Source organism: Balaenoptera musculus, chromosome 6 (genome assembly GCF_009873245.2).
Source record: "Balaenoptera musculus isolate JJ_BM4_2016_0621 chromosome 6, mBalMus1.pri.v3, whole genome shotgun sequence".
In the NCBI taxonomy this organism is placed as follows: Eukaryota; Metazoa; Chordata; class Mammalia; order Artiodactyla; family Balaenopteridae; genus Balaenoptera; species Balaenoptera musculus.
Window position 1 is genome coordinate 16,122,276 of NC_045790.1, and position 25,704 is coordinate 16,147,979.

At 55.2% G+C, this 25,704-nt stretch overlaps 1 protein-coding gene across 16 annotated transcripts in view; it reads right to left on the reverse strand.

Annotated features, from left to right (window-relative positions):
- Positions 1-2,679: 2,679 nt before the first annotated feature.
- Positions 2,680-25,704, reverse strand: part of DMTN (dematin actin binding protein) — a 29,588-nt gene continuing 6,563 nt past the window's right edge. For 3 of the 16 annotated variants that reach the window (XM_036855363.1, XM_036855361.1, XM_036855360.1), the window contains 15 exons: positions 15,384-15,589; positions 15,074-15,148; positions 14,530-14,685; positions 13,561-13,605; positions 13,119-13,218; positions 12,678-12,734; positions 12,273-12,425; positions 11,674-11,798; positions 10,947-11,052; positions 6,466-6,530; positions 6,250-6,298; positions 6,067-6,074; positions 5,820-5,885; positions 5,456-5,536; positions 2,680-5,320 (listed from right to left, as the gene is read on the reverse strand). In XM_036855363.1, coding sequence (XP_036711258.1) covers positions 5,207-5,320; positions 5,456-5,536; positions 5,820-5,885; positions 6,067-6,074; positions 6,250-6,298; positions 6,466-6,530; positions 10,947-11,052; positions 11,674-11,798; positions 12,273-12,425; positions 12,678-12,734; positions 13,119-13,218; positions 13,561-13,605; positions 14,530-14,685; positions 15,074-15,148; positions 15,384-15,401 — 1,218 coding nt within the window. In that variant the 5' untranslated portion in view covers positions 15,402-15,589 and the 3' untranslated portion in view covers positions 2,680-5,206. Of the gene's footprint in view, positions 5,321-5,455; positions 5,537-5,819; positions 5,886-6,066; positions 6,075-6,249; positions 6,299-6,465; positions 6,531-10,946; positions 11,053-11,673; positions 11,799-12,272; positions 12,426-12,677; positions 12,735-13,118; positions 13,219-13,560; positions 13,606-14,529; positions 14,686-15,073; positions 15,149-15,383; positions 15,590-21,555; positions 21,647-23,926; positions 24,196-25,704 lie in introns of those variants that run through there. The other 13 variants (XM_036855359.1, XM_036855364.1, XM_036855362.1 and 10 more) reach the window with 13 other exon arrangements.

A 25,704-nucleotide genomic window follows, 5' to 3' on the forward strand; every position in this document is an offset into this window, starting at 1 on the left:
TCGGCGACCCGGAGGCGCGGCGAGGGAGGCGGGGCCCCGGCCGCCCCGCCCCGCCGCCCCCTCCCGGCCTAGCCCGGGGTCGGAGAGGAGGCCGGCCGCCAACGTGGCTGGGCCAGGCAGCGAGGAAGGGCCCCGGGGTCGGGGGCGCCGGCAGCCGGGGCAGCGGAGGGGCAGGGTCAAGTCCGCCGCGGCCTCTTGGGGAACCAGGAGGCAGCGAGCGAACTACCCTTAGAGAAGGGCGAGTGGAACCAGACAGGTTTTTCCCATGAGGGATGAGAAGGTTTGTGGGTTCTGGAAGTCTCTAGACTTTCCTCGTGGGACCCCATAATGCCTTAGCCTCCCATCATATGATGTCGAGGGTCAGCAGAAATACATTTTGAACAGCTGACTGCCATGTGCTCAGGAAGAATTTCTTTCCATTCCTGGGGGAATGGGGGCGTGGAGCGGGGAGATGGGGAATGGGCTTTGAACTGGCAGAGCTGGCTGCTCGAAGGTCCCCTCCCTAAGGGCCCAGCTTTGAACATTCCGGGAAACCCTGCTCTGGTTGAGGGCTCTGCCTGTGTAATTTTTGGCCATAATTTTCCCAGTGTGTCCCCCCGAACAAACACACACACACACACACACACACACACACACGGGAGACACACCTGTTTCCTTGATGCGTCTAGAAGGGCAAAACGGGGCCAGCGTGACTTCTTTCCCCCACCCCTGTCCAGCACAGTAGCCACTGGCCACTTGTGGCTATGGAGCTGAAATGGGCTAGTCCTAATTGACATGTGCTGAAGACATGTCAGACAAAGGAAAGAATGTAAAATAGTCACTACTGATGTTTTATGTTGATTACAAGTTGAAACGTAATCTATTAGATAAATTGAGTTAACCAAAGTATATTATAAAAATTAATTTCACTTGTTGCTTGTTACTTTAAGTGGATACAGTGCTGGTCCAGAGGTCCTGCAGAGGACATCACACTGGCCTCGTTTTGCCCTTCTAGACGCACCAAGGAGAGAAACAGAAGGTGGGTCTCCGGTGTCGGGGACACACTGGGAAAGTTACAGCCAAGAGTTAAACAGGCAGAACCCTCAACCAGAGCAGGGTTTCCCGGAATGTCAAAAGCTGGGACCTTAGGGAGGGGGCTTTCTAGCAGCCAGCTCTGCCAGTTCAAAGCCCATTCCCCATCTCCCTGCTCCCATCTCCCACCTCTACCCCCCAGGAATGGAAAGAGATTCTTCCTGAGGATAGGGCTGACATCTGTTCAAAATGTGTTCCTGCTGACCCCTGACACCATCTGATGAGAGGGTGAGGCACCAGGGGTCCCACGAGGGAAGGTGGGTAGCCCCTCTCACAGATCTGAGGACCTGGAGCTGTGGGGTACTGGGGCTTCACTGCACTGGCCCTGTCTTTGGGGCCTCTTTCACCAGTGGGACTAAGGCCCAGGAGGCAACGCCTGCCCAGAGTTGGCCATGTGCTGTGGAGTGGAGCCTGCAGTCCAGACCGAGTCACGGGGAGGCCAGGGTTCGGCTGAGCTAGTGTTTGGATCTCAGTTCTCTGGCAGCTGCTTAGGGAAAATAGATGTTTCAAACAGCTCGTCTACAATTGGTCCCAGGTGAGGAGCCTATGGGAAATGAGAGGAGGCTTATAGGCCAAAAAGTGTAAGAACAAAGGGAAGAAACAAGCCTTTTTTGTGTATCAAGAAGCAATCTAGGGGACTTCCCTTGCAGTCCAGTGGTTCGATCCCTGGTCGGGGAACTAAGATCCCACATGCTGCACGGCGTGGCCAAAAAACATTTTTTTAATTAAAAACAAAAAGCAATCTGGAGTCAGTCCAACACTGTTCTTCTCTGGGTCTTCTTCCTCATAGGTAAAGGAAGCAGGCTGGATGGATTAAATCTACTTGTTTTCCTTCAAGATATTTCAAGGAACTGTAGAATATAGGGGAAGTGTATAAGAAATTCATAACCTTTTATTTGGTTTAACTTTTAAAATTTTATTTCAAAAGCTCTAATAAAAGTCAGTGGACATACTTGTATATATGATAGAGCCCACCGATGTATTTAAATTCTGCTGCCAGGTTAGCTCATTGGGAAGATGTTTGAATAAACCTTCCCTCCTGTCAGCGTAAATGAAGGTAGAAGGCTGTTGGCAGAATAAACAGTTTGAAAGAGCAAGGCACTAAGCCCAGATTCAAAGAGATGGGACTTAGCTGCTGCCGCTCAACGTGAGGAATGTGACTGTTCACATTTGCATGCATTTTTAAACCACTGCAACTTTGTGACTACTTATCTGTGAATCAGAATTCTCTCCTACTGTGCAACCAAATACAAGAATAAATTAGATCCCGTGCTTGCTGAAAGGGCGGCTGTCATGTACAACCCTTGACTTAAAATTTTTATATCCATCAAATTGCTTCCTTGTTCTCATTGATTGATTTCATTAATAATTAACTATAAAATTCAACTTACAGGGAATTCCCCGGCGGTCCAGTGGTTAGGATTCCGTGCCTCCACTGCAAGGGCCACAGGTTCTATCCCTGGTCAGGGAACTAAGATCCCGCATGCCGCATGGCATGGCCAAAAAAATAAATAAATATAATCAACTTATAAATGTATTCTAATTACTAATAGTAAGATCTAATTTTTAAAAAGATTGACTACTAAAAAGGTTTGGAAACCAATGGACTAAATAATCACCAAGGTTTTATTTTAGGACAGACCTCCACTTTGAGCCGCTCTAAATTCTCAGGAACTTCAGATCCTTTAGGACTTCGAGTCCAGTCTGCTCGCACCACAAACATTTCCCAGTGCGCTGTGATCAAACGCTCCTCACACCCCTTGGTGCTCAAGAGCCTGGGAGCTCCATGGACAGGGGGGTGCTGGCCTCGTCACCCGTTTCCCTCATGCCGGAACGGGATAAGCCTTCCAAACTTTTGCTGAACACCTAATCCTGGGTACGTGTGTGTGGGTACCATTCCTCTCTTTGCTGCCCCTGGAGAGGCAACTGTGTCTATACTGGGAATGACCCAGGTTAGCAGTGAAGAAACTGGGATGTGTGTTTCCAGTCTGCAATCATTAGTTGCTTGTAGCTTCAGGCTTGTGAAATGTCTCTATTCCACGATTTTCTCATTCTCGAGAAGGATGAAAACAACCTGTGCCGTTGACCTCGCAAGTTTGTTAAGACGATCAATGTTGTGCATGTAGCAGAACTCCTACAGTTTAATCATTCACACTTGAGCAGTTCTTATCCACTTTGCTTTTGTTTCAGCCAGAGGGGCTAGAAACTCGTCCAAGGGCAGGAGAGTTGATTCAGGTGCCAGCTCCAGTCTAGGGTTCACACGCAGGGCCCCCTCCAACTCACTGGGTCCTCTGGACTGCATACCTCTTCAGGTGCCCAAACCCAGGTTCTGTTCCCCCCAGGTGAGCCGGCCCCATCCCCGCCAGCCCTCACACCCAAAGTCCTCCTTCTGATCTTCAAATCCAGTCTTCACCCCCTCCACCCACTTCAGCAGGCCTGTTCCATGTCTACTGCCCCTGGGCGGTCCCGCCAAGTCATCCAGGACCAAGTTACCCCTGCTCCCTCGGCCTCCACTTGACCCTCGCTCCTGCTAGATTTCCCTCATCATTTCTCCACCCCTTAGTTTTCCCCGCCTGACCCTCGACAATCAGCTCACTGTCCACTCCTACACAGTTGACCTTTACTGGGTGTTTGGCCTCCCCATTGAACTGTGAGTATCATAGACCTGGAGGGGTACAACCATGTCAGCTGTTGATGAGCTTGACCGCCCAGGGGGTGCATTTAGGGGCTCAGTGAAGGGCAGAGCCTTTTCTCCCAGCTGGCTCTATATTCATGCTCCAGAGTGTGAGTTTCTGTCCCCGCATCCATGTCACCATTGCACAGCCCCTGAAGGAGAGGAGGCAGACAGGACCTGCTAGACTGCCCCCGCTTTTCTGGCCCAGGGATGGGGGAGGGTAGGATGTGTGCCATCGCTCTCCCTCCTCCAACTCTGTGTGCCCCCCCCATTTGAACCCTGGCTCCATGGCTTTTCTCAGCCTGGCATCACCTGTCCCTCTCACTCGGATCTGGTGGCTCATAAAGAACAAATAGATTTGGGGCCCCGATGCAACCTTTTAATTCCAAGCAGAGTCCCCCTCCCCCAGCATTATCACACACACACGGTGGAAAGGGATGTCGGGGTCTGGGCAGGAACAAAACCCAGACCCCGGCAAAAAAATATATATATAATTATATACACGTGTATTTGGAGAGAAGAAAAGCTGGGAGCGTGATTAAGGTAGGGCAGAGAGTTAGGTGAGGAAAGCAGCTGGGGGGTGCCCCAATAAATTACATTCTTTAGAGAGCATGGTGGGGGATGCAGGGGTGTGGGTGGGACCCGGTAGCCAGGACTCTCAGCCTGGCTCCTCATCCCGTCCAGGGGAGCCCAAAGGCCTGGGCTCTGCCCAGGACCTGGATGCTAGAAGGTAGCATTCTAGCCGACTCAGCCTGAAGGCTGATGTGGGGCTGGGGGTCTGTATAGGCGACATCTCCACTCTAAGCCAAGGCTTCTAGGGAAGCCTCAGGGCTGGAGCAAGAGGCTTCGAAGCTTGGGGGTCACAAGGAGAGGACAGGGTAAGCTGGAGGGCTGGGTGGCCTCCCTGCTGGAGGCTGAGAGGCGGGAGGCCCAGGTGCAGGGGAACCCGTCCCAGGTGAGCTGCAGAGGAGTGTTTGGGTGCACACAGGGTCCTGGGCGCTCTCTGCCTGCGTGGCTGCTTCCCACCCTCACGTGCCTCCTACCAGGCCCAAGGGTTCTTCCCACCCCTTGGTCAGGACAGCAGACAGGCCTGACCACTAAGTGTCACATTCGTGTCTCATCACTCCCTTCTGGGGACCTTCACATGGGGGTGGGGGCAGGGAGAGGGTGCAGACACTAACTCCGTGTGTGCTGGAGTGCACGCTGGGTTTGCCCTGTGCAGCGAGGACCAGGGATGAGAGAAGGAGACCCCCCCAGCTCATCATGGGGAAGGAGGTCCACGTCCCAAAACCCCAGCACTGCAGGGGCCTTGCTCTCCCTCGACCTGAGCAACGGAGCCAACCCCACCTCTGCCCCACCCGCCTGCTCCCCCCAGAGGTGATGCTTTGGGGTCTAGTGACCCCAGCTCCAGAGCCCCGAAGCAGCAAGGGTGAGGGTCAGTCACGGAGCAGGTGGGGGCCGTCAGAAGAGAGAGGCCTTTTTCTTGAGTTCGTTTCGCTTCCACAGAGCCAGCTTGCCAAACTCTTCGGGAGACATGGAAAAGACCCTTGAGAAGTCCTCTGCTGACAGGTGCCTCTGCAAGGGGGACACACAGAGGCAGTGTAGGGACAGGAGGCAAAGGGTGGGGCTGGGCCACCTTCCCCCACAGCGGGCAGGGGAGGCTGCCCCGTCAGTAGCCCCTCACCCACCCAGCACATGCTCCCTGCGTACCTCAAGCCTCATCCTATCCACACCTGGAGGCAGCTTGGTTCGCCCCCTGTTGGTCACCACCAGCATTTCGTAAGGATAGATCTGGCGGGGAGGGGAGGCGGGCAGTAAGTATCAGGCTCTTCGAGGTCCCTGTCAGCGTAACCCCCTCCATTCCCCAGGCCCCCTTATCAGCCTGCAGGGGCCATGGGGGCTCATGCCATCTTGCCATCCAACTCCCCCAACTTCCGTGCTGCCCCTCCCATCATCAGCCAGGAGGACCCCTCAGTGCATTCACTTCCCTGGCTTCTCCCCAAGCTGGCCCGCCCCCACTAGAGACGGTTCTGTCCCCTGCCCACCATCCCCTGCCTCTGCCCCTGCCCCTCACCTTCTGCTCCAGCACACAGGGAAGGGAGTTCCCCCGGTCCATCCTCCCCCTCTGGCCCTCTCCGTTCTGGGGAGACCAAAGCCGCAGTGAGCCAGAGTGGGGCAGGGAGGCCTCCCCAGCCTTACCCTAGGCTTCTTACGTCCTCACCAGGTGACTCCGTCGCCCCGCACCCCTCCCCCAACACTGCCAGTCCCCCGTCCATCCGTGGCTTCCGTGCTCCACGTGTTACCCTCCAGAAGGCACTCACCTGCAGGCCTGTGGGAGAGAAGAGCCATTGTTCAGAGGCAGCTCTGAGGTCAGCAGGCTTCCAAACCTGCCAGCTCAGCTGCCCCGACCTCCAGCCACAGAGCCCTGCCCACATCGCAGACACGGGCTGCCCCAGGGGCCTCTTGAGCCCCTATCCCAGCATCAGGGCGGCCCTGCCTCTCACCTGGGCTTTCGGTCTCGCTCCCGGATGGGCTGAAGTCTGTGGACTGTAGCTGGAAAGGACACGAAGGAATCAGAGGAAGCTGGGGCATTCCACATCGTCCCCCTTCACTGTAAGGGTCTGGCCGCCCCCCCCGGGTGCCCACGTAGCTCAGTCCCTCACGGGCCCCACACGCACACTCTTCCCACGAGGCCTGTGACCTCTGTCCTGGGACCTTACCCGGCTCAGGGTGGTCCTGCCGTAGGCGGGGAGGGAAGAAGACTTCGATGTTCCCACGTGCAAGGCTGGAAGAGAGCAGGAGGCCCTGTTTCAAACCCTTTGGCCTGACAGTCATTCCAGAGGGTCATTCCCTGGCCTCCCCTGCCAGGGGCAGGGCAGTGGAGGGGGGACTTGGGGGAAGCCGGTGGGACTCTGTTGGCTTCCAGCTCCTGCCCGTTACCTTCAGCAGGTGACATCATGCTGGCAGCTCTGAACTATCCCTAATGCCTCCCCTCTCTCTAACAGACGTGCACAAAATAGACATTTGGGCCAAATGTCCGAGTGTTCAAATTGATAGTCAACCAATGACAGTCAGATGATGAGGCTCACCATCGTAAAATGAACCTCTGGAATGTGAAAATAAATCTAAAATTTAGTCAAAAGAATCAAGTTATTACAATTTCATGTTTAGCAATGTTGGTAATCAGATTTCAAATGCTTGATGTTATAAAACAGAAGCTGCAGTTTTCCCAGCACTTTCAGCTGCTAGATGGTACCGCAGTCACTGGACTTGACATTCGCATGACCAGATGTCACTTTCAACTTGACGTCCAATAATATCACTAAGCTTTCAAGCGCTGCAGATTATAATTCAAGAAAATTGGTTTTCGGTAACAGGTTTTCCTAGAAGGATTCTTAGTTTGTACTAATCTCAAAATTCCTTCATCTCCAATGACTAGAAATTGCTGGCATGGTATAGCAATTGTTTTGACCAGCATTTTTTGTGTGAAGGTTTAGCCTGGACAGACTCAAAAGTATAAGGAAGAATTGTTTCCTTCAAACATTTTAATAAAATATGTTATTTGGAAGTTTGGTGAGAACAAAATGTGTTTTGGGGACCCTCGTGTTTTTTTTTCCTTAATGCTTCTTATTTTTGTGTAGAAAATTATCTGCTTTCACAACCCTCATTATTGAAGCACTTCTCTTTTGTGATAAGTACACAATTCTCCCTCAACTGACTGATAAGATTTTTTTTTTTTAATTTTTTGACCATGCTGCATGGCATCCCCAACCAGGAATTGAACCCGTGCCCCCTGCGTTGGAAGCACAGAGTCTTAACTACTGGACCACAAGGGAAGTCTCTAAAGTGTATAAGATTTTCACTCCTAATTACTTCTAGACTGCTTATTTATGTTTGAAAGTGACCATTAATTTCAATGTTACCCTTAAGTCAGAATGACATGCCTGTCCGTAATTCTGAAATTGTTCAGGTTGATCAGCTATGAGAGTAACCTAGGCAATCATATGACCGTTGATCCCATACAAGTTCAAGGATGCCAACATTGACACTGAGGCAGACATTTCCGCTACTCAACTTTGCAAGGCCAAATGCACATTAAAGAGCTAATTTTGCCTAACTAGCAAATCCTGGTGGAGCATGAAGACTGAATCCAACCTTCGGGGGGCATCGCTCTCTCTGCCTCATTCTTCAGGCCTTAACTATTTATTCCACATTCTCTAAAAAGGCCTATTAGAAGCTCTTCCCACCCACACTGAAATATCATCCTGGTGAAATATCATTTCGATGACCCTATGGATGTCCCAGCCATATATGAGCCTTGATGGTTCCTTGAGTCCCCCAGCCCAGTGGCTTTCACCTCCACTCCACAGCATGCAACCCCTTCCGGTGGCCAGCCCCTGGATCTTGTCGTCCACAACCAATTCGCTTTGACACTGAAGCCTGGGTATCACACTTTGCGGCCACAGCGCCCTTTTTTGTTTGCAGCTTTCCCTCAGCCGCATTCCTGGCACATCTGCCGGTCAATATCATGGGGAACCTCCAGTGTCTTGGTCCCCCACTTCCCCCTGACCTTTGACCCATGGGTGGGTACATAACCACTTTCACCCACACTCAGCAGCACCCAAACTCTAACCCTGCATCAGCCCAGGGCTCCCCTTTTGCCCGCAGGCTATGGAGATGAAGCCCACCACGTGTACATTAGCATCACTACAGACCCTAAAGCCTCTCATCAGTTCCCTTTCCCAGCAGAAGCTGTTCCGAACCTTCACCACTCTCACCAAGCCTCGCCCTCCGTGTGCTCAGACGTCAGCTTCTCTCTCTTTTTTTTTGGCCTAGCCATGCAGCATGCAGGATCTTAGTTCTCCCCGACCAGGGATCGAACCCGTGCCCTCTGCACTGGAAGCGCAGAGTCTTAACTACTGGACCGGCCAGGGAAGTCCCTAAAGTGTATAAGATTTTCACTCCTAATGATTTCTAGATTGCCTTTTTATGTTTGAAAGTGACCATTAATTTCAATGTTACCCTTACGTCAGAATGACACGCCTGTCCGTACTTCTGAAATTGTTCAGGTTGGAGCTTGGATTCTTAACCACTGGACCACCAGGGAAGTCCCAAACCTCAACTTCTGATGTGGCCTGCTCCCAAAGCCAAGTCCCCGACCCTTTCAAGGCCAGCCTCCCGCATCCTGAGGCTGGGTCTCACTTCTGACCTCCTCCCAGCCAACCTTCCAAGGGGACTATAGTGTGAGTGCTCTCCAAGGAACAGCCCTCGGCACCCTGCCCTTCCCTCCACTTTTTCTACACAATTGGATTTTTTCTCATGGTCCCACTACCACGTATAAGCTGAAGATTCTGCTTGAGCCCTGACTTGTGCCTCAAGCTTCCAACTCAGTCAAACTCAGCTCCCACCTACATGCACTTAACCCAACACGTCCCAAAAGTCTCTTCATCTTTCCCCCGAAACCTGCCTCTTTCATGATCTCAGCCCCAGGTCTGTCATCACCCAGCACCCAAGACAAAAACCCCAACTCATCTCTCCTTCACCACCCACATCCAATCAGCCACTAAGTCCAGTTGATTCCATCTCCTCTACAGATCTTCCTCGATCTACGATGGGGTCACGCCCCGATAAACCCATCGTTAAGTCAAAAATGCATTTAATACATCAAACCTACTGAACATCAGAGCTCAGCCCAGCCTACCTTAAACGTGCTCAGAACACTTCCATGAGCCTACAGGTGGGCAAAGCCTATTTTACAATGAAGTGTTGAACCTCTCATGTAATTTATTGCATACTGTCCTGAAAGCGAAAAACAGAACGGTGGTCTGGGTACAGAATGGTTGTGAGCGTACGGGCTGCTTCCCGTCGTGATGGTGTGGCTGGCGGGGAGCTGCGGCTCGCTGCCGCTGCCCAGCATCTCAAGAGAGCATCGTGGGACTTCCCTGGCTGTCCCGTGGTTAAGACTCTGCGCTTCCACTGCAGGGGGCGTGTGTTCAATCCCTGGTCGGGGAACTAAGATCCTGCATGCCGCACGGTGCGGCCAAAAAAAAAAAAAGAAGAAAAAAATAAAAAAAGCCAAGAGAGCATCATACCGCATATCACTAGCCTGGGAAAAGGTCAAAATTCAAAACTGGACATACAGTTTCTACTGAATGCATATTGCTTTCGCACCATCGTAAAGTTGAAAAATTGTAATTCCGGGGCTATTTCTATACAGACGGTGCCTGTATAGTTCTCAAACCCATTCCCTCTTCTCTGGACCTATGTATATTTTTAGCCCTTACCCAGATGATTGGAAAGTGTGGTAGACGGTCTCCGAAGATGGCCCGCAACATTATCTCCCAGCCTGTGTGCCCTTGGGTGGTTCCTCTCATCAGGAAGCAGAATCTCTTTCCTCTCCCTTGTGTCTGGGTGGCCTGTGAGCTGCTCTGGCCGTCAGAAGGCAGTAGAAGGATGCCCTGTGGCTTCCGAGGCCAGGCTCTTAGAGGCCTTGTAGCTTCCAGTTTGGGCTTCTCAGATGCGCCCCCCTCCTCTCCAGCCATCCATGCTCGAAGGAAGCCCAGGTTAGGCTCAGTGATGAGCAGCATGGCACCAAAGCCCCAGCCACCTCAGAGCACGCTCTGTGCGCTGTAATTCCAGGCTCCCGGAGGGCCTCTCTGCTGGCCGGATGTTTGCTGCTGCTGGCCTTTGCTCCCACACTGTCCCTGGGGTCTGTGCTGCCCTTCTCCCCGACTCACTTTGTCTTGTCCTTCAAGACTCCAACTCTGAGACCCAGGCCCTATCAGCGTCCTCTCAAAGCACTTGAAGTGTACCTCTCACCTGCTATGCTGCACTGACACCCCAGTTTCCACGTCACTTTCCCCGTGACCAGAAGCTACTGGAAGGCAGCACTATAGTGTTTTACTCTTTATATCCTCAAGGCCAAGAACATGGTAGACACCCAATAAATCTTTGTTGAATTAAACAAAATGTGCTAATTCTGCTTTAGCTGAGGCCATCCTTTGTCATCTCATCTTGTTCCATGACTGGTACTCTTGGCCTAAGGGGATCGCCAGAGCCTTGAGCCAGCAACCGAAACGTCTATGTCTCTTATACCCACAGTAGCACAGTGCTGGGCGTGTGACAGACAAACTCAGCAGACTATTTGATTCTGGCCTCAGGGTCTGGCCAGGTGATTCTGAGCCCCCTCGGTGACACTCACAGGTATGGAAGGGTGTCCGGTCAGGCAGAGAGCGGGTTTTCCGCCGGATAGGCAATGACTTTTCCATCTCTTCTTTCAAGATCATCTTTCCCAAGTTAGAAGTAACCTGGCAAGGAGAAAGGAAGATGGATCCGAGGCGTCGATACTTGTTTCTCATCTCCAGAAGGTTCAGAGTTGGGTCCACCCCAGGCAGGAGTGGGGACAGAGTTCCCGAGGGGCTGTGTGGTGCCTGGAGCTTGTGGAGCCTGTCCTGGTCAGAAGCTCTGCCACATTGGGTCTGGCCACCCTCGAGAGCAAGGAGTCAGAGCCCCTCAGTGTAACTCTGCCCCAGGGGCTTCTGCGTCCCAGGTCACAAGGCCCAGAGCACAAGTCCGTGCCACCATCAGTGGCCTTTCCGTGACTCCCTACACCCTCTCTCCTCCCCTGGAGGCCAGCAGCCTACTCTCTCATTTCTCCTCATCCCATGAACTACTCCGCCTGCTGAAGCCTGGCACTGGCGGGGCCACCCTTTTCTGTGCTTTTGGCCCTAACAGTAAGTGGTGGCCCCCTAAAGCAACATGCAATCCTTGTGTCCCTTCAAAAGCAGCAGCCTGACATCCTGGCAAAGAAAAGGAATTCCTCACATGTTCTCACTAGGACGCTTTTCAGACATGTACCCATTTAGATCAGAATGGAACTTCTGTCCCCAGGATGGCCCAGGGATGCGGGTGGGGCAGTGAGACGCTACCTTACTGAGTTCCTCCCTCTGACGCTCCCTGAGAGCCTTCATCTCCTCCCCGGAGTCATCGTCCTCCTCCTCCTCCTCCTCCTCTGCCCCCCTCCTCGACGCCTTCCGCTTCCTCCATTCTGTCTCTGGGAAAGACGGACAAAAGCAGGCACATCAGCCAATCAACCGCGCGCTCAACGAGCGTCTGTCAGGGGCTGCTTTGTGCATGTCCCGGGGCTGCACCTTGAAGGGAACACTGCAAATTATTATTATAAAACAAAAGCAACGTTTTCTAGCCTTGCGGTGAAGCTGGGTGGGCAACACATGCTCACACGACTGAAAGCGACTGGGGGCCAAAACCTCGTCTCATTCCTCTTTCTCTTTCCAGAGCTCCCATCACAGAGCCTGGGACACAGTAGAAATTCGACAAGCGTCTGTTGAGCAGCCAAAGAAATGAACGGAAAGCGGGTAAATGACTAACAAGCAGGGCTGCTTACGCCAAGAGAGATGGGGTTGCAGGGGACGGGGGAGCAGGAGCCTGGAGGGTTCATGCAGGTGGTGGGGGGGTTCCTGGGGCTTCAGCAGGGCCTCCCTCTCCCCTCTCCAGCAGTCTCGCCTACCCACAACGGCCAGCGACGGGGGGCACGGCCAGTAGTCCGTTTCGATCTTGGCTGGCTGGTTGGGGTCGGGAGGCTGCGCTGCAGGGAACTTGGACGACTCGATGATGAGGTCTTCAATGAGGTGCTTGCTCTGAGGGCTGCCTCCTGTGGACTCTGCGGGGGGAGGTCAAGGTCAGCCCGGGCACACCCCGCCCCGGAGGCCACCTCCCACCTCGGCCCCCCACTCCCTCATCTCTCCCTCTTCACACCTGTGAGCTCCTGGGTGTAAAAGCAAGGCACAAGGAAATGCACAGGGCAGTTTACACGCCGTGATGAACATCTGTTCTCCCATCACCCCCCCACCCTCAGGACAGCCTCCCAGCACGTGGCGAAAAGGGGGCTCTGGTCGGTCAGGGGAACCCTCACCTTTCTGCTTGTAGATGGGTGGCTTCTTGTAGATGTTGGAATCTGGGCGGGTGGTCTCTGTGGAGAGGGAGCAAGAGTGGATGAGAAGGAGGCTATGAGGATGGCGGGGAGGCTGGGTCAGAGAAGGGAATGGAGACATGGATTGGGAGAAGGTAGGAAATTCAGGGGCTCCTGCCAAGAGCCAAGACAGAACCGGAGATCCTGAAATTACCCCTCAGGGGTTGGGATTTTTGCACTTCTCTGTTTGGGTGGAAGGGAGGATGCAGCAGGGCCCACCATCTCTGGGAGCTCTGCCTGGGGTCCGGCATCTGGGGGTCCCGCCAGTTCTGTGGTGTGCATATACTCCAGAGAGTGGGGGACTGAGAGTAAGGGGCTTGGGTTCCTGAAGGAAAAAAAGAGGTCCTAGGGCAAGGATGCAGCCATGCTCACACTAAAACCTACCAGGATGGTGGAAATGGGGCAGGCTGGTCCGGGGCGTCCCAGTGGTTCTTGGGGCTGAAGCCTGAGAGATGGTTCCAGGGGACCGGCTCTCCGCCCACACCTGCAGAGCAGAAGTACGGTTCACTGCAGCTCCCAGGTCCCCCACCCCATCCCCTCCACCATCTCCATCCTCCCACCCTAGCAGCCCACACGCCCCCAACCCCAGGGCAGAGGAAGGCTATCCAAGGACTTGACCTGCTGTTGGTGCCTGACCCAGGAGAAAGGATTAAAAGAGATCCTGGGTCAGACGTAGATGGACCCAGAGCTGGCCAGTGACAGGACAAGGTCCACTGATTCCATCACCCCCTAGGCTCTGCCAAGCCCAGTCTGGACGTGTGTGGGGAAGGGGGTTGAGCCCGGTCAGAGCAGGGCTGGGCAAGTGTCAGGTGCGGGGCAGACTCACCTCTGGGGATGGTGGGGGGGATGTGGATTTGGGTGACAGCGAGCGCTGTGAATGGAGAGGAGGCTGGTCAGAGCCACAAGGGTGGGATTAAACCCTTGTCCCTAGGACCCCAGGTGGGCCACTTCACCGCCCCCCCTCACTCAACTCTGCAATTGCCCAGCCAATTTCCGGGCCACCTCTTCTCTCTTAGTCCTTGCCAGCTCCTAGGGCTGGCCCTCCGTCCTCTCTCTCCCGAGACAGGGACCTAAGTCTTTCCCTAGGACCCACGAAGAAGCAGAAGAAGCCGAGGATCTTGGAGCAGTGTGCATGTGCTCTGAGGGCCAGCTGGAGGGGCTATGGCTCTGACCTCAGAGCCAACGAGCAACAAGGGGAAGGGACAAGACCCACAGCGTCCAGGATGGAGTCCGGGCCCCTTGTCAGGCATTTAAGTCTCCCCACAGCCTGGCCCCGTCTCTCTGCTCAGCCCTGACACTGCCCCTTTCTCCAACACAGTGTACGAAGTACCTGTCCTGCATTATCTCGCGCATTTGACTAGTGAGGTGGACGGGTAAAGGTATCACCTCTATTTTATAGGAAGGGAAACTGAGACCACACCGTCACACAGGTCACACTCAGCTAGGACTTCTGGCCTCCGAGCTCGGTGTTCCTGAGTGCTTTCCACAAATTTGCTCACTTTCTGCCCAGTCCCACCCCATTCCTACATGACCCCGCTCTATGCTGCTACCATTCAAACACGGCCTCCCCTGCTCTCCACCTCGAGCTAGTCTCCAGCCGCCAGCCCATCTCTGCCTGCTCTGCACAAATACCCAGTTCACCAACTGACTGGTGATTCCTGTGCACAGGTCCCCTTCTTGTTTTGGAGTCTGGCCTCCAGGAAAGAAAGCATGAGAGGGATTCTGCCTCCCACCCAGTGTGGCTGGGGGAGCCCTTCCCCCAAGTCCTGTCCAAGAGGAACCTCCCACCCTTTACCTCCCGGCTTCTGGGCAGCTCCACGTGTTCCAGCAGAGAATAGGTAAAATGGGGCTCGTAGATCATGAGGTCAGGCCTCTCGATGTCCAGGATGGCCTTGTCCTTGGGGATGGCGGCCAAGTCCTTGTAGCCCATCACCTGATTGTCCATCTTGGCCTGAAGGGAAATGGTACACATGGAACAGAGGTGTCAAAAGCCTCCCCTAGAATACTGGCCTTACAAGCCAGACCTGCAATTTATTAGGGAGAAGATGGGCAGCCGTTTTAGATGTCAGCTCCTGTAAGTTAATATTTCTATTATTGTCATTTTAAGGGTTTAGAGGGTCACCTTAAAACAATGATAATCCTTCATCTAGCCCTTTGGGTACAACGAGACAGGACCAGACCAGCAGGAGGGGGTGTGCAGAACCTTCTCTGGATCTGGGGTTCTCTCTGCCTGCCTGCCAGCCCTGGCAGGACCATCATCATTTGAGTGAAGCTGCCAGCGTGCGCCCCGCCCCTCCCTCCTCCCAGCCTGAGGGTGCTGGTGGCCGAGAGGTACTCACCACGATGCTGGAGGGAGAGCCGGGAACACTGGAGCCTCGGGAGGAGCTGACGCTCCCAGGGGAGGTAAGTGGTTGCTGGGGAGAGGGAGAAGGCGGGCGGGTGGGAATGTGCGTGGGTGCCAGGGCCGGGCGGAGGGAGGGGGTGGGGCAGGGGAGGGCTTCTCTAGGCCTCTGGGGCCCCGGGGTGCGGCGCCGCGGGCAACCACCAGGTGGCATCCTCGACTCCCGACCTGACCCTCCGCGGGGAGCCTGGCCCCCACCGCGTGCCCCCGGCACCCCACCGCCCCGGCGTGGGTGTAGCCCCGCGCACCTTCTGCAGCCGTTCCATGCAGCAGGGAGCTGGTCGGCCGGATCACTCGCAGAGCCCTGTGCGCGAGGGGAGACGACAGGGCGTCAGGCTCTATCCGGCTCCTGGGCGCTGCGCGCTCGGGGCCGCGAGAGCAGAAAGGGTGCTCCCCCGGGCTGTGGCGTCCTCATCCCTCGGTGACTCTCCAGGCTGCTGGCCGAGTGCAGGGCCTGGAAGGGGAGGGAGAACGTGCCAGCCGGGGCTGTCGGGGCCCCGCGACCTCAGAGCGCGGGGGCGAGGGCAGCCCCACTCCGGCCCCGCGTGTTTCGGGGAGCGGGGCTCCAGCTTTCCGTTCGCTCAGCCGCGGGGACCGGAGGTCGCATGTGGCCCGCGGCGAGACGGGAAGGTGGACGGGCTGCACTAGTTTCTGAGCCATTGTTCTCTGGCTGGAAAGGAAATGACGGCAGGGGCCAGCCGTTCCCGTTCCCGGGGCAGCCTACACATCCCTGCTTCCTCACACCTGCCCTGCCCGGGCTGCGGGTCAGTTTCAGGCCCAGGTTCTCACTCGCCTCGGCCTCTGCCGTGGCCTTTCCCTGGCGCTGTGTTGGTGCCCTTGACCTCCTTCCCCTCAATCTATGTCCACGGTGCCACCCCTCTCTCATAGCCCAGAAAGGTTGAACACAGAGGGACTTAGTAATACTATGAGATGGCACTAGGGGGAGGGGAGGACAAAGCGAAGGCGATTTGGTGGGAAGCGCTCAGGTCATTGGCTGGGGCTGCCGCTCTCCCAGTGGAGAAGGGAGGGGGCGGCTGGAGGGAGCCACATCCCCATGTGCCTGGCCCTGTACAGCAGGCAATCCCACTTGCAGGCATTTGGTAAAACACCTTTGGGGCCAAGGCCACATCCCAGCTCCCCACCATCTCGGAATCCTCGAGCTGAGGCTGCCCTCTGAAGTGCTACTTTGCTGCAAGTCAGGGCCCCCTAGTTCAGCAGGAAGGCCTCCAGGCTGGCACTGCCCTCTCTTGGTTCCTAAGAAGTTGAGTTCTGTCTGCAGCAGTAGAGTAGGAGTTCCCTGGGGCCACAGCCCAGGTCTCCTTCCTCAGTAACTCCCTTAGCAATCCTCCCATCCTCCCCACACACCCCTGGACCAGACACATAATAACTATTCAGTGGGACTTCCCTGGTGGCGCAGTGTTAAGAATCCATCTGCCAATGCAGGGGACACGGGTTTGAGCCCTGGTCCGGGAAGATGCCACATGCCGTGGAGCAACTAAGCCCGTGTGCCACAGCTACTGTAGCCTGCGCTCTAGAGCCCATGTGCCACAACTACTGAGCCCACGTGCCACAACTACTGAAGCCTGCGCGCCTAGGGCCCGTGCTCCACAACAAGAGAAGCCACTGCAATGAGAAGCCCGTGCACCCCAATGAAGAGTAGTCCCCACTCGCCACAACTAGAGAAAGCCCATGTGCAGCCATGAAGACCTAACGCAGCCAAAAATAAATAAATTTATATAAATAAATAAAAAATAACCATTCAATGAACGTCTGGCTGAGTTTCTGACATGATGGTGGCAGTGGAACTGTCTTCCAACTGCTGGCAGTAAGCCATGGAGTGAAGAGAGCTGATGACTACAGAAGGTGCAGGGAAGAGGCAGCAATAATGTAGTGGTTAAAAGCATGGACTCTGGACTGGGATGCCTGGGGAGAGGAGACCCTGCCACTCAGAAGCTGTGTGACTTTGCGCAAGTTACTTACCCTCTTTGGGCCTCACGTTCTCATCCATAACATGGAAGGTGGTAAGAGTATCTGTGTCATAGGGTTGCTCTGATTATTAGGTAAGTTACAACATGTGAAGTGTTTAAAACATAGATTTTATGTAGAGTGTTAACTATTATTATTTCTATCTCCCTGAGGACTGATAAACTTAGATGGCTTTTCTGTAGCCACTCTGCCACAGAAGGTCATGAAAGACTGAGGTCATTGGTGCTCCCAATTTTGTCACCTGTTACTTTGTATCAGGCCATTTTTCGGCTCTCTGTCTCTCCACCACCTACTTGCTGCACCAGCAGCCCTCACTCCCACTTCCCTGCTTTTGCGCATGCTCTTGCACTATTCTCATCTCCCAGATCCCACCCATCCTTTAAGGGCCATGCTAAACCCTCCTCCTCTTGGAGGCCTCCCCTATTATTCTAGTCCTCATTGACAAACTCGTCTCTGAATTCCAGTGGGACTTAAAAAGAGAATCATATAACTTAGTCCTTGGTTATGTTGCCTGACATGTTTTCTCGCTAACTAGAATGACTGCTAATTTCTACAACAATAATAATAGCTATCATCTTTTGAATGCTCATGCCGGGTACTTTGATAAGCACTTTACAAGGATTATTTTGTTTCATCCCCCCAACAATCCTATAAGGTAGACCTATTTTACAGATGAGAAAACCGAGGCTCGGAGAGGTTAAAAACTTGTCCAGAGTCGTGGAGGTGACAGTGACTGTGTCTTCAGCATTGGTATGTTTCGTAGTGCCGCCGTAGTACTGTGTCAGGTTCACTGTGGGGATAGACTAGCATTTGCCACAGTTCTCAAGTCTTTTTGGAATTCTAGAGCCAAGGCTTCTCCAAGACAAGAGTCTGGCCATCAGAGTCACACTGGTGACTAGGTGCCCATGGAAGGGCTCCATTCCAGAGCTTCATCCTTCTCTTGCTTTCTTAACACTCACTTTGTAATGCTTTTAACTAGATGTGTGAGGACTGGAATAAACTCTAACACATACTCAAAGAGCTGTTAGCTCCCTCTCACTCCTATTTCGTCTTTACTTTGTTAACAGACATTGTCAAACTAGCTATACACTGGCTTAGCCAAGAGGCAAACACTCATTCATCCACCCATATACATCCACCCGCCCACCCAGTCATGTATTGTTTTACCCATTCATTCACTACTTTCTGAGCACCTGTTCTGCAATGACCACAGAGCGTTGTGGTGTTATGGAGAACAGAAAGATGAGTCAAAGGAGCTAAGCCGCCCCTCCAGAAATGAGGCCATATGTATAGATAACGCCCATGCAAAGCAGAAAATTATGTGTGCCTGATAAGATAGTATAAAGGGCTGTGAGAGGTCACAGGAGAGAGGAATCACTCCTGCTGGGGTGTCAAGAGGGGAAAATAAAAAGGTTTTCTTAGAGGAGGAAGTGTTTAAGGCAGGCCTTGAAAGATGCCCGGTTTGAGATCATGCAAAAACTAAAAGAGGGATCCTTGAAAGAGACAGCAGCATGAGGGAAGCCGGAGACACGGGGAAGCACTGGGTCTGTCTGGGGAAAGCAAATATGGCTGAACCGTGGAGCTCATGAGGTTGAGACTGGTTTGGGGCAGGAGGTTGGGGGCCAGATTTGTAGACGCCTTGAACTTAGACTAGGGGATTCCGAATGTATTCTGTGGGCAACTAGGGCTATGGAATGCTTAGAAACTTTTTTTAAAACAAAGAAGTGACGGATCCAAGTAGTGCTTTGGGAAAATGAATCAGGCTGCAGCCTGGGAGATGTAATAGACGGGAAGAGGCAGTCCAGAGAGAGACCAGCCAGGAAGTTACGGCAGTAGTTCAGGCAGGGGATTGCGAGGCTCTAGACTTGGGCCTGGGGCCGAAGATGGAAAGGGCCAAGTGGGAGGAATCCTAGAGGCAGAATGTGCAAAACAGAACTTGATCTGGAGACAGCCCCCCCCTGCCCCCGCCCCTCACCGCTGGGGAGGAACAGGTAGCAATGACAGGAGAAGGGGAAGCAATGAGTTCACTTCTTGCCAGTTGAGGTTGAGGTGGGGGCAGTAGCTGGCAACAGAAATTTGGGAGCCATTTGAGCTAGAGGTGGTAGTCTGCCCCATGAGGTTGCCGAGGGAGAAGGAAGGTCAAAAACCAGCATCCTGGCAAACGCTAGGGGACTAGAAGAAAACGGGAGCTGGAGATGGCATGAAAGGGAGGTGGAAGGCTAGATGCCCGGGTCCCTGAGGGGCTGGGAGTGTATCTAGTGATTCTTTGTATTTTCAGTAAAGGACCTAATACACAGTTAAGTGTGCCATAAACATTGAGAGAGAGTTGCGGGGAGGGATAGGGGGGTTGAGAAAGAATGTCATGAAGCCAGGAGTCCATCGCCCAGAGAAGGCAAGACATGCAGGAAGGAGTGACAGCTCGCCAGTTTGGATGTCAAGCCCTGGTGGCCTCTCAGAGCATCTGCAGAGGAATAGTGAGGCCTCCTTGTTAGGGATGGGGGTGGGGAGGGGTGGCCAGGGTGTACAGGCAGGGGGAGGGGCACTTCCAAGAAGTGTGACAGAAGGGCAGGAGGGGGTTAGGAGAGTTACTTTGCAGGAGGTGAGCTTGGCTGAAGGTTTTTTAGGAAAAGGGAGACCTCAACACGTTTGTAGGCAGTGAAGAGTAGAGAAGAAGAAATTGTGGCTGCAGGAGAGGGGGGGCACTTGAGGGAGGAAGGTCCCAGCAGGGGAAGGGGAGAGGGATTGGGTCCACGCACAAGTGAAGGACTACCTTTGGAAAGAAAGCCCGAGCTTCCCTGAAAGGAGAGGAAAGGGAAAGCTGGGTAACTGCAATCTAGGGGACTTTGGAGCGGGCCGATCGGGAGGCTTCTATTTTCCCAGGAAAAGTGAGAGATAAGGTCATATACAGACCCTACAGGTGGGTTAGGCAGAGGCTGAAGAGAGTAGAAAGGACTGGAACGGTCGGGGGGGAGTGTGGAGTGGGGGAGGTGGGGGAGAATGGAGAGCTTCTACGTGTCCTGGAGCCTCAGGCTGAACCTGGAGGTGGCCCAGGCACCCTGACCTCGAACACCAGTTGCGGGTGGGTACAGAGTGGGGTAATGACTGCCTCTCAGAGTGGTCACTGCCCAGGGAGGGAGAGGAGGGGTCCAAGATGAGCCAGGTCACAGGTTACAAGGTCTTGCACTGAGACCCCCACTCGCCTGTGCACCAACACTGTTCCACAGACGCAGCCACTCGGAAAGACGATTCAGAATAATGATGTCCCCGCTCTGTCCCCTGCCCCTTCTTCTCCACAGCTGTGCACAGCCCCATGCCCATCCCCTGGGCTGGGTCTCCTCGCCTTCTGCCCTGAGCCGCATTCGTTCAGGAACCTGCACACCAGCGCCTGGTGTGTTAGAAAGCACGCTGCGGAAATTGTTAATGTCTTACCCTTCCAGAGACATGGCATTTTAATTTGGGGCTAACCTTAAGGAGTGAAGGTCTTACTCGTTAAATATTAAGCCAGCAGGGAAAATGTTTTGGGGTGGAGTAGGAGTGTGGGGTGGGGGGAGAGGTAGAGAGGGAGAGAGGGAAGGAGGGAGGGGAGGGGGAAAGGGGGGAGGGGAAAGAAAGGGAGAGAGAGTGTTCTTGCCTTCTCCCAAATCACATCACGCCCCGCAAACGCTTACTCCACCCACTCGTAGCCCCTCCCCCAAAGCCAATTTCCTCGCGCGTCCGCACCCGTGCACACCCCTCGTTTCTGCACGTGCGCTCCCAGGCCCGGGCCGCCTCCAGTGGACAGACCGAGAGGGCAGACTGCAGCAGGAAGGGAGGGCGCAAAGGGAGGAAAGGGAAAGAGCTGCGGAGGAAGGCCAGCCCAGGTGGCGGAAGGGCCTTCTCAGCTGCCCCGGCGGCGCCCAGTTCTTCCATCTCGGACCCACCCTCCCCCAGCTGTGCAGCCGCGCCTTATCTGAACCCCCAGCCGGGCCCCACCTCACACCGCCTGCCCCGTCTCCATGGCAACTAGAGCCGCTCGGCCCTGATGATAAGGCCCGCCCACCCATTCCCATGGGCGCCCGCTACAGGTAGGGGCTGAGCCGGCCTTGGCTCCCTGGACTTGTGGAAATGAAGGCTCAACCGGCAGAACCGCAGCCTGGTATCCTCTAGTCCAGCTTCCCGCCCTGTTCTAAACCAACCGTCACTTGCTCTGGACCAGGGACTTTCACCCATCCTCTCTAGCTTCACCAAAGCTCGTGTCTCCCAATTAGGACATGAAAATGTGGTTGAGAGATTGACCTGCACCCCCCCATGCCCCCCACGTCTCGGCCCACTGAAGCCAACCTGGAATTCCTACCCAGGTCTGTCTCAGGTCAAAGCCAATGAATGCTCTTTTCAATGGGTCCCCAAAGATCTCACTTTAATATGAACTTGGGATTTGGGGTCCCGTGTGCTAACCTTATACCGTGGAGCCACCAGAATCCTGCTTCGTAGGACTGGCCTGTGGATAAGGGGCAGAGAGGCTGGGGGACGCGGGCTCTGTGCCCTGGGGCAGGAACAAGCCAGGCTGGAGGCCGGCCTTGCAGATAGTAAACGAGTTGCGAGTTGCGAAATGGCTGAGCTGGCCCCGTGGGCTGGGGTCAGGTGGGCAAGCATTCTGCCTCTCTCCTTTTTCACCAGTTTCATTCATAGTGTGCCTGCCTGCCTTGTGCCTCCGGGTCCCATCTCGCTCTTTCTGCTTTCCATTCCCTTTTTCTTTCCTTTCTTCATCTTTCTTCCCTTCGTTCTGCTTCCCTTTCACCCTCTCTCCCTCCCGGCCCCACCCCCGCAGTTACTGTGGCAACAACTCAATGCCAGAAATAAAGGCAGGATCCAGCTAGGTCACAGTTCCCAAAACAGCATACCAGGGTGGAGAGGGGAAGGGTGGGTGGGAGCAGACCAGCCCAACAGGGGAGGTCCGGGGCATACCCTGAGGGTGGGGTCTGTGTCTGTGTGTGTGTGGGGAGGGGGCACCCACAATCGCCCCCAAAATCGCCCTGCTCCGGGCCGGTGGCTCATCAGAACATCTCTTAACCTCTGCCAAGCCTGCGCCTGCGCCTTTTCTAAGATTGATGAAGCTCCCACTCCCCTCCTCTCATTTTATCCTTCTCCTGCACCCCCATTTTTAAGCCCTGCTCTATCTGCTAGGACTAGGGTTGGGGTTCCTCTAATGCCAACCCTGAACAGCACCCTCTCACACTCTGGTGAAGCATCAGGCAGGGGCAGGTGGGCCCAGAATCAGGGTCCCAGCCTGGGAACCCACCTGCTCAAGGCCCTGCTCCCCGTTTGCTTCTGATGACAGCAGGAGCAGGCCCGGGCGCCCCCTTCCTTCCTTCCTCCCCCCCCCACAAATATGCATCTCGTCACACAGTTTCTCTTAGCACTCTCGCTTGGGTTTCTGTATCCTCTCTCTACACACCCCCTGAAGAGGGCCCTCTTTCTGTGTCCCCCCTCCCAGCCCCTTAGGCTTGCTTGGTCCTCAGCTTGTTCCTGCCCTGGTCTCTATTTATAGCTGGTCCTGTTGGCGGGTTGTGGTGTCACTTGTACAAGTTGATTGATAGGGCTGGGGGAGATGCAAGGGAGATTGCCTCCCAAATTCAGCTTTCTGAATCCCGGGGGCGTCCCTATTCTGGTCATTACACACACGCATGAGCTCTGAACGAGGAATTCCTCAGACCTGCACCCCCAGGCGGACGGGCTGGCCCCGGCATTGGACATGTGGCCGTAGCGAGGCCAGCAGCACGGAGGCCAGCCTCCCCCGCGGGCACAAGCACTTCACCCACACAGGCAGCCCCTGCTGAAGCACGGTTGCAGAACGCACGCCCCCGCTCTCCCAGCGAGGCACCCCCCACGCTGACACGCGGTGCCTTTGACACTCACTCACGCCACCCACCGATCCTTCCCTTGGCTCCGGTTCTCCACGCTCACAGCCACCCACCCCACGTGCTGACACACCATCCCTGGCACAGAGCGCCCACTCACCCATCCCGTGGGTGCTTCCCGGGCCCCACCCCTTCCCAAAGCAAGACTGCCTGCCTTCTCCTACACCTGTCCCTGCTCCCCTGCCTCTCACAACTCGGCAACCCAGTGCCCTGGGAAAGAACCACCAGGTGTGCCTGCCCGGGGAAGGGCGCCTGGCCTGCCAGGCCAAGGGAGGGGCAGAGCTAGCAAGGGGGCGCCTCAATCCTTGGAGGCCTGTGTGTCTGCTCAGCCCCCAGCCCCTTCAAGCACTTCAACAGCCGGTACCAGGAGAGCATCGTGGTCAGGCCTGTGGCCACGCCCTGCCACCCAGCCTCGTTCTGCATTTGGTCCTCACCCCAGCCTGGCCAGCTAAGGGCTAGAAGGAGGCTTCTCAGGCCCCTCCCCGCAAGGAGCAGTCCCCACACCAATGGCATTCAGGCCTCTGAGTGAACTGCTCCCCCCTCCCCCCCAGAGCATCTGTGGCATGGTGGCGGGAGATGGGCAACGCCCCCTCCCCTTCCACCACTCAGCAAAGATGGCACAGCTCTCCAGCTTACCCAAGGCGGAGCCTCCACCCCCATCACTTGGACTTCTGACCAGCACAGCTAGGGGAGGGGGTCCCTGGGTGGCAGCATGTGACACTCCAGCCCCTCTTCCCCGAATCAGAAGGAGGTTGGGTCAGATCAAACCCAGCTAGTCCCAGGGTCCTGCCCATTCTCCCCCTCCCCACCCCAGGATCCCTGCCACCACCCAGAGCCTCACTTCTAGGCAGGTGTTGTGGCCAAAGTGCCCACAGAGGGGAAGAGAGGCGGGAGACCCTGCCACCTACCTCTTCCCAGACAGGGTGGCCCAGGTGCTCTGAGGCCCCAGGGTGGGGGCAGGGGCAGGCGCAGATCCCGGGGCTTCGGCTTTTCCTCAGAGCCCAGGTAACAGGCAGCTCTTCCAGGAACCCAGAGTGCTTTCCCAGAGCACAAATAACAAGAAAAAAGCCGGCTTGCGGTGGGTGAGTGGGTGGGCAGCCGGCGAAGGAGGGGACTTACCCTTCTGGGCCCCCACCCCCTCGCCGCCACCCTGCTTCTCCGCCAGCCTGGCGCGCAATCCCAGGGCCGGGTGTGTGCGCCGGTGGGCAGGCCAGGCGGGGCGGGCGGGCGGCCAGGTGGGCGGGCCGCTGGCTCCCACCCACCCCTGCACCCTCCCCACCTCCAGCTGATAGCGTGTGGCCACTGGCCTGCGGGTGTGTGTTTGTGTGTCTGCTCTTCCACCTCGCTTGCTGCAGCTCAATCCATTTCAAACAAGAGGACCATTAACCGGGCATCATGACGAAGCAGAATCGGAAGCAGACTCTCGGCCAGCCGCTGGCCTTTTTCCCTTTCCCACACCCACCCCCCACCCTGCAACACACGCTCACACACACAGCCCCTCCAGCCTCCTAAACAGCCAGAGTTTGAGTCAGGGGGAAGGGGCTCTACTGATAACAGAGGGGTGACAACACCCGGTTTCCCCAAGCACCTGTATCTCCCACTCATCACCTACCAGCACCACAGAGGCCTCTGGGTCCCTGCCTCCCTGGGGTGCTAAAGCGCATAGATGGTGAGGGGCAGGGGCGTGGGCTAGATGCCAGAATTGGTTACCCAAGGATTAACCCTCTCCTGGGGAGGACAGAATGGGAGGATTCGAGAAACCAGGTCCTCAGCACAAGAGACCTGGTTGGCCCTTGGGTAACCCAAATCCCCCGGGGACAGAGCACAGTGGTGGTGAGTGGGAAGGACCCCAATCTCTCTCCAGGGCGGGGTCTTCAAAAGAGAAGTTCTCACCAGGTGATGTCCAGGTCCCAGCACTGAACTACAGGAATGTCTCTGGGAAAACCTCCAGGACTCCAGGCCCCTGTCATTGGCCTTTTGGTTCCCTTTGGGCTTAGAGCAGAGCCTGGATCATTTGTGAACCCCGGGAGCAGGGCAGGGAGCCCAACCAGCTGACCCTGGCCCCAGCCCGGCCTCCTCTCCACCTCTGTGCAGACTTGCCTACCTAGGCAGCCCTTACTGTTGCCCTGGTAACCGCTGCCCACAGCTGGTCAGCTGATGGTATCAGCTGTCGTTGGGGAAATCTAGAATCTGGGGAGGGGGCTCTGGGGTATCCGAATGGAAAAATCGTAGGGGGGAGGGTCTTGAGAGGACAGGTGAGAGTGTGCCCTGGGACCTCTTTCTCAAAGAGAAGAGGACCGGAGAGGACGGGTAGGGACAGGAAGGGGGGGATGTGTCTGGGTTAGTGGGAGACAGAGAAGAATGAATCCTGAAGGATGGGCTCCAGAAAGAAAGGAGAAATGAAAAAGGCAGGTAGCCGAGTGGCTGCGGAAAAGTGGAAAGAATCTGGGCTTAGCTGCTGGATGCACGACAGAGTGGGGAGAGGGGCCTGTGGAGAGGTACTAGAAAGCCTGGGAGTGGGAGAGAAACACAGGATCCATCAAACCATGAAAAAAAGGCCAGGAGATGATGGAGGAGGAGGTGCACTTTTGATGTGGCAGGAGTGGGCCACAGCCTTAGCAGAGGGGAACCAGGCCTTTCTGCACAACCAGCCCGGCCTCTCAGCTTTCTGTCCGTTCAACCCCAC